The 8,549-nt window shown below is 38.6% G+C and overlaps 1 protein-coding gene across 2 annotated transcripts in view; it reads right to left on the minus strand.

Moving 5' to 3' along the window:
* Nucleotides 1-4,742, minus strand: part of RNF146 (ring finger protein 146) — a 5,567-nt gene extending 825 nt beyond the window's left edge. The window contains exons 1-2 of one of the 2 annotated variants that reach the window (XM_010181179.1): nt 4,588-4,742; nt 1-957 (exon numbers count right to left, since the gene is read on the minus strand). The exon at nt 1-957 is cut by the window's left edge and continues 825 nt beyond it. In XM_010181179.1, coding sequence (XP_010179481.1) covers nt 1-956 — 956 coding nt within the window. In that variant the 5' untranslated portion in view covers nt 957; nt 4,588-4,742. Of the gene's footprint in view, nt 958-1,461; nt 1,502-4,587 lie in introns of those variants that run through there. The other variant, XM_010181180.1, reaches the window with a different exon arrangement.
* Nucleotides 4,743-8,549: the final 3,807 nt, after the last annotated feature.

Below are 8,549 nucleotides of genomic sequence, written 5' to 3' on the forward strand. Positions count from 1 at the left end.
CTTGTATTTGCATTCAAGTGTCTCTGCTGGACAGAGGGGCGCTGCTGAAGGTGGGCAGACACATCCTCACTATCGCTGCTAGCATCCGATTCGGTCTCCTCCACAGAGGTGTCAGGGGCTGGCAGCCTACCAGAAGATGATGACTCGTGGTCTTCTTCTCCCTCTCCCCTATGACTCCTCTCAGCCATACTGTCTCCGTTTATTTGCAACTGGGCAAAAGAGTTCTCTAGAGAATTGCTTGCATCAGGTGATGGTGTTGTAGGACTCATCAGCTGCCCATCGAGTGACGGCAGGGGCCGAGCAGAAATGGACACTAGAGGCTGCACAGTTGCAGCCCCTGGAGCAGCTGTGCTGTCTGCACCATCAGCAGAGCTCTCTCTTGCCACATTGACAGTGTTAGCGTCACAGTCCAACCTCAGCCCAGCCACTCCCTTCTTTGGAATATCTATTATGTCCCGTTTTATTTTTCTGCGGCGTCCATGCTCATTTCTCCTATACTGAACCATATTTTCAAGATCTGCTATGTATAAAAACCCAGCAATTAGCATTTCAGTGCTCTTTTTACCCTTGGAAAAGGCATCTTCCAGCTCTCTGCTCGTACGTTCATCATACTGCCACCAACCATTTCTACCTTCATAGTACCAAGCATATTCGCCATTGCCTCTGCTTGCTGCTTTGAGTTCTTCTGGTGACAATAAGGTTGGCTTGTCAAGAAAATCCTCTGGAATCTCCTGCCGGCAGAGTGCACATCGTTTCCCAAGCCAAGAAGCTCCCTTCACACACAGATAGCAGAAAACGTGCTTACAAGGCAGACTCACTGGGTGGACACATGTTTGCAGACAGATAGCACATTCGGGGACTGTCAGGGAAGGTGCTGCATTAGCACACGACTCATTTGTCTTCCTATTTGTGGGAAGCATGTTGATTGAATGATCTATTTCACCACAGCCAGCCATCCTGCAGAGGATCAAAGATAGATTTAAATCAGTTTATTGTGTCAACCTAAATGGGCACCTTGCATCACCTTTGACCTCAACATCCACAGAATGAGATGCTTACCTTACGTTAAGATAAGGTACCACTCATGAAGCTCAACTCAAAGGAACTGACAGGTTAAGATTCTGTTTCGCGAGCTGACAGACTAAATTGACTGGGAGAACTTCTTTTGCTAATTGCCAATCTTTATCTGTTTCATTTTCAGCATATTATCATGCCAAGTTAGAAAACAAATTTTGGAATTTCCTCTGTTCTTTCTCTGAAGTAGTGTTGATTGATAATGATTGATAATGACTGATAATGAACCTCCAGCCAGCCAGTTACTTTGGAGCCCCCTCAGGAAATGTAAAGCAGCTATGATTCTTTCCTCTAGAGGTGATCTAGCTACAACCATTGAACTTAAAACAATCTCTCTTGTCTCTACTGGCGAGTATCCATTTGATTACAGGACTGCCTGAACAATACCTCAGGCTAGGTTTCTCCACTGTAAAAAATAAGCCTAGCAGCAGCACCTGGCTGAAGTGTTCCCCCACTCTGTTTCTTAGTCCTCAAGCACCACAGTATGCTATCCCTCAAGCTGGGCTCAGAACAACTGCAGGGCTGCAGAAAGAACCAGATTTAAAAACTGAGTGGACTTTTTTGAAAGATGCCCTGGATTCATTTTTCGTAAGCATCAAGTGGACTCTCCGATACAGCTGAGTACATCTCAGAAGGAATCGCTGCAGCCCAGTGGAAGGAGCAGTGTACCAGAGAGGACACACAACCATGATTTGATTGGTTTGTGAAGTCATTGCTTCTACCTTCTCTGGCCATATCTTATTTTTGTCATTAAAGATTATTTTTGTAACCAACTGTGAGAAAGCAGAGAATGCAAAACTGTGCCACTTTGGCATTGTGTAGGACTTCAGTAGTTGAAAAATTCTAGCCTAAATATGCAAATGACTTCTCAACTACATTTTTGCCATGACAATCTTTCACAGTCTGTTTAATGGTAATTTTCCTCTTATGTTCTCAATTTATTAGCAATCAAAACCAAACACCATATATCAAATGAAGGATGGGGCCTAAAGAGGTGCCTTTTTAAATTTAAATCCCCAAGGAACTTTGAGGCATAGGGCTGATATATTCAACAAAATGGCCTTGCAGTGAAACTACTCTTTGTTGTATAAGCAGCTAGGAATAGTTCATGCAAACCTATCACAAAGATGGGCCAAAGGGGTCCTTTAGAGGTCCAGCCTCCTGCTCTACATGACACCTCCATCAATACTAGAGCAGGTCAGCCATGGCTTTGTCTAGCTGAGCTTCTTGAAACCTGCAAGGATGGGGATACCACAACCTCCCTGGACAGCCTTTTCTAGTGATACACACATTTCTAGCGATATACATATTTCTAGCAACATGTGTTACCTCAAAAGAAAATACCTAATGTTACTGTAAAAGGCTCCACTGCTTTGAACACCTTATGAATACATGCTGGGGTTTAAAAGAGGGAAAAAAAAAAAGTTATGCTTTGGTACCTGTATTTACCTTTACAAAATGCTATTTACCTAAAAGTGTTTTTCTGTATGCTGTCTGTTGCCTTCTATCATTATAATTTCCTCTCGAAAGACCAATGCCTCTCTAATCCAATTTTTATAAAATCATTCTTTTAAAAGCTCTGCAGCTCAATTTTTTTTCCTGAAGTAGCATACAATCATATCCACCTGTTACAGTTTAATATCAAAATTTCTTTCTTTGAGATTAAAGACAAATCTGCATACTAGTTCTTAAATCAGCATGCCAGATAAAGACACAACATTACCTATTACCTGGTAATCATCTTTTTACTATCTGGGAGATCCATGCTAATGATGTTGTGAAGAAGTTGCTTTCTGGGACCCTCACATTTTTGAGATTATACTTTGCAACAGAATTGTACACCAAAACTAGATTTTATAATGAGAAACTTACAGAAAAAGGAAGGAAGAAAAGCTATTGAAACTTCAGAATACCCATGAATACTACCCAGCCCAGAGCTGAAAGAGAAATCCATGTATTGATTAATTTGCGCTAACCATGGCTGAGGTAAAGGATCTGAATTTTCAAGTGCTCCCTTAAGAAGATACTATTGTGCAAAAAGGCACAGCAGCAGAGATTTTTACTTTTACAGTACAGTGGCTGCTCCTCTCTGAATACTTCATAAGTAGTATAAAGTACTATAATACTTTTCAGAGTCAAAGAAAATATTAAAACAACCTGTAGATAAGTAACTTCTATACAAGTTGTGTATCATAATTAAGATTCTGGAGACTGCTGGGATTAAAAGTGCAATGCATTTTGACAAATAAAATCAGCTAACTTATTAGTAAGCTAAAAGCTGAGTGAAAGTTCTAACCTGTTCACTGAAAGCACAGAAATGCTAAGGTTTGAACTGTGCTCAGTAGGTCACCCATTAATTTGAGGGTCCTTTGATTCCATACTAGATCAGGACAATAACACAGGCTATGAAAAGAAAGGAGTAAATGCCCTTCTTGAAACTTCTATGTTATTTTTAATGACTCAGAGGAAAATGTTACATTTAAAATGAATACAGCTGGAGGAATAAACCCTTATCTCTAAGCAAGAATTACCCAGTAACATAAAACTCTTGAAAGATAAGCAAAACTGCAGTTGCCTGTGCTCAGAATGCAGGGCAATTACGCACTTGAAGATTCATATCAACTAAACTGATGCTGTCTCACTTGTTTTTAAAGGAAGATCCTAATTAATCCATTTTTATTTACCTTTTAAAGTATTAAATCTAGGTTGCTGTGTTTGTTTATAAGCTGGTATGAGGTTGTACATCTAGATATTTATTGAAGAGGTAATCCTTCAGAAAGGAGGAAAGACATCTAGGGCAGCTATTCTGCTACATTATGGCTGCGGACGCACTTTCACTGCAACTTCATGGTATTAAGAACTAAACAAAACTGATCACAGAATATTTTTTTCTTGACATTAAGAGTAGTATTTTATAATAAGGCTTAATCAAAACAGGCTTCATATTAGAACTGTTATCAAACAGTAAAGCTCTGTTTTTTGGAGGGCTGGGTTTCCTTAAGTCAGTTCTGGCAACGGGGAAAATTACATTATTGAATATTGAGGCTAAAAATTAATCAAACCTAAGGATAAGTTCTAAAAATAGTTGTATTTATTTAGATCCTCCATTCAGGTATAAATAACGGAACAATAACCACCTGAACATTGCATTTTAACATAAATACAGCCTAAAGCCAACTGAGAATGAGCTAGTCCAGTCTTGCCAGATCCAACTTCTCTATTATCCTTTTGTGGATTTTTCTAAAAAATTATTTTTAATATTAAAATATACATTTAATTTGTAAGCTTAGGGGGCACAGCCTAGAGCACCTTCATCAGTACATGAAGTATGACAGAGGTGACGTATAAAAACTATATGAAAAGACCCCAGGTCTTCTAGGACTTTATTGGAAGAAAAGGTAAATTCCCTCAAAACCTCCTCATTTTTCAAACTCCAGGTCAAATTCTAACTGCAACTAAGCAGTCTGTCAAGGAGTTGACACATGTAAGTTCATTAACAGAACAACAGCTTACGTTTTCCGAATAATTTCTATTGAAGCATGCCACAAGGCTAAAATGTCCTCTCTTCAGATGTCTCCAGCTAGGATAGCAGGTCCTCTTTCCCAAGGCTGGCTCATTCCTTACTGGTCCTGCCCAGTGGTACACTACAGTGTTTCAGCTTCTCTGCAAACCAATGGAAAGCAAATAATATCACCATTACAATGTCGCACAGAGGTAAGAGTGTGCAAAATACAATGCCATGGGTCCTGTTACAGAAAATAAGTTACTATCCTTTCCTTTACCTGATGCAGGCTATTTTCAATATCATCAGACTGCTGTTTTATTTTTTGCAATAATCAATTTTGGCCCACAGTTTTGATACCAATTATTTTGATGTCTAATCTTTTTCTAGAGTATTATAAAAAGCTATTATCTTTAACTATGATAAGCTAATGGCTCATTTCCAATAAGTGACCAAGTACACAAAAGAAGAAACAAGACCAAAGTTAGGAGCATGTTATGTTTATGCAAATTTAACCTCTAATAAACAACCCCTTATATTCAGAGAGTTTAAAAAGTCACAATGGCCTCCTAGAACTGTTTATAAAACTATCTGTATCGTATCTTTCCAAAGGACTATCTAGACTTGCATCTTGTCTCTTAACAAGGACTAGTATCAGATGCTTGAGGAGAAAGCAGTGCATGCAAACAGCTTATTTCCCCTAGGTGCTCTCCACCTTTCAAGCAGTCTGTGGCTCAGAACCTTGCACCCTTGTTTTCTTTTCCAGAGGTCACGTACACTCACTGCATGAATGAATCTCAGAACCCTTCAGCACTTTTTTTTCTTTATACATCTACATATGTATGTCCCCATACTAGCTTATTAAAAGTATGACCTAGGTTTGATACTTAACAAGGTAAACATAAAAAAAAAGATTAATTAGGATTTTCCTTCATTTCTTTATAAAGTGCTGAAGGGCTCAGTGGTTCATTCATGGAATGAATGCACGTGATCTCTGAAAAAGAGGACAGCCTCCACACCGCTGAGGTAATACACCACTCTTCAGGCTAGCAGGTAATGTCAGTCACAATACATTTTGCGTATGTGAGCAACCAGAACCTGAGCTAAGGCATTTCACAAATACATAGTAATCACTGGAAACAATTACTTATCTAACAAATACATAAATAACTAAGAAAATTAGGAATCTGCAAACTCAGAGAGGGGAGGGGGACCATCAGGATTTCACCGTTGCATTCTCATACCCTGAACAGGAAGGTCTTGACCTAAAAGAGCCACCCTTAGTTACAAAAAGTATTTGGGAATCCTCTGTAAAAAGGCTGATGAGCCATATAGTTATACCTTCCTTCTGGGCTGTAGCTTTCAAGATGATTCTTAACCATTTTGAACCACAATTTTCATTTGCTGCAAAATGTTACATTTGGAATTAACTGAAGCAGATCTGTGAATGTCACATCTTAGATTTAAATTTTCTCAAGGAAAGAATCATTTCAGTATAAATACAGTGCAGTTCAGACATGCACAGAGTCGAGCAAAGTCAAGGAGTGGTAAGTCCCTGAAAGAACATGGAGCATTTAATATTACCGTATTCTGTGCTATAGTCCTTCATCAAATGATTGCACATTTATCATTAATAACATTAGACTGAAATGTTGAGATGACTTCAGTATACGACACATTACTCAAGTACGTTATTTTCCTTATAGGTGAGCTCTATGTAGCATTCTGTGCAGCTATTTTTAGAAAGAGCTCCTACGGAAAAATGCAAAAATTAACAAACCTATCTAAACCTTTTCTCCCCTCACCATTCCAGCAGCTTCCTCTTTCTTCACACATCAATCTGAAACCAAGAGCTACAATCGTATTAAAATTTTGGCTCTACTAATCCACTCAGACAAGATACTATGTTTGCTATGATCAAAGAGACAGTTGCAACAAGCTTGATGCTGTGGGTGCCATGTTCAGTCCTTCATCTTAGGAGCTTGGCTTTCTGTTATTTCTGTGAGTATCATTTGAAGCCTTTTATCTACTACTACCTCTCGCAATCCACTATTAGAAGTAGCACATCATAAACCCAAATGTTATGTGGAGATGGGAGAAAGATGTTGGGTCAGTTCTGGGAAATTTATTAGGAAATAAAAACGCATGCATGTATTCAAGGTATGTAATTATACCCAGAAGAAGAATCCAATTAGAGCATAATTATAGGATTATAGTAAGGCAACTTTCTAATTGCTGCATAGCTCTTAAAAAGAACTAGTTCACAAACTGACTTCAGGTAACCTCTACATTTCATGACGTTATTTATTTAATAAAACAGTCTTGAAAATTTTACTAAATGGGATAAAAGACACTTGTGGTTACACACACACGCCCTTTCCTGGATGACAACTCCTTTGAAGTCAAGTGGGTAAGAGAGCTGTGTTCTACACTTAGCAATTAATTTTCTATGCTAGAAAAGCAAGTAGTATGAGGAGTTACACTATCTGCAGCAACCTGCAAGTATCCTTGTCTTGTGCACACTCGCTAAATCCACGCACACTGATTTTAAAAGTTTCATTCAAGATGCAACAGATGAAGGGCAATCCCACTGATTAGGAGGAAGACTTTAAATTGGGCAACATCCCCTCCCAAACTGAGGCTCGGCCAGCCTTTAAACTGCTCTCTTTGACCCACTGAACATCTCTCAAGATGCTTGATGTGAAGTCACATCCACTTCTTCCACACAACTTTAAGATGCTGAAGTTGTGGACTTTCTACCAGAACTATCTCCCAAAAGTGATTTCAGGTTCTTAAAGCTTTTACCAGACCAAGATGGAATGAAATAATTACTCATTACTTCTGTCAGCTGTGCCCACTGGATTCCCAGTAAGCTATCAGACCCAACACAATTTTTCCACTTTTCTATTTCTTTGGAAAAAACAGCAACAATTAAAAAAAAAAATTCCAGAAATGTTCATTTAAGAATCCAGCTCCTAAATGTCAATGAAGTGTTACCTACAGTCTTAAGAAGTCTTTTCTTTTTAAAAACAAACAAGAACAAAACATTGGTAAATTCAACTAACACCATCTTGTAACCAAACCAGCCAAAGACTATTATTTGAGTCCTACCTCAAATGACAGATGATCTCACAAATTCTGCAACTCTGTACAGACTACTCTAAAATAGCTATCACAAATTCATCATTTCCATCCCCCTCCCATAGGTTGAAAACTCAACAGCTACATCATTACTTCAAAATAGTAAATGTTCTTTCTGTAATTAAATACTTGGATTTTTCCATCAAGCTCCTAACTCATAACTTAATTACGGGGGGGAAAAGTTGGGGAAGAATCCCAGATTTCTGCCCTTCCCTACAAGTCACCAGAAGCCAAACACTGTGGGAAGAAAGAAGGCAGGCAGCTGGTTTCTGAAAAAGGAAAAATTACACTGCCTGAAGGTGTGTTACTGTCAATATAGTATCGGCTTAAGGTACTGAGCCTATAAGGTATTTTTTAAACTGTCCCTGGGCACTGCATAGCACAACAGATAAATAACCTTGCTGCTTCCTGTTCTTACCTACTTCTCTGTATCTATTTCTCAAACTCAGAATATCTTCAGGAATTGCTGATTCCGATGAGGTTTCAAGTTGCCTGTCATTCCTTATCCTTTGCTACTACACATTAATAAAAAAACCAATCTTCATCTGTAAATTTGGAACTGAATCACAGAAGAACAGCCAGGTGCAAAACAGTCAACCATTTTGGTGCTAAACTGCTACATATTTATTCCAAATGAGGTTCTTCTATGCTACAACTGGAGCACTTGATTTGAATTTTGAGCATATACCCTATTTCAATTTATTTAGCAGAGCAAAATGTTAGTTTCTCACTCAAATACAACTACATCACATGGAAAACAAAGCAGAAACAGGTTCATCTGAAGTTGTCAATGCTTCAGAAACAGAAAGTAAGTACAGGAACATCTCTTCAT

This window comes from Mesitornis unicolor, unplaced genomic scaffold (assembly GCF_000695765.1).
Source record: "Mesitornis unicolor isolate BGI_N332 unplaced genomic scaffold, ASM69576v1 scaffold20993, whole genome shotgun sequence".
Lineage (NCBI taxonomy): Eukaryota > Metazoa > Chordata > Aves > Mesitornithiformes > Mesitornithidae > Mesitornis > Mesitornis unicolor.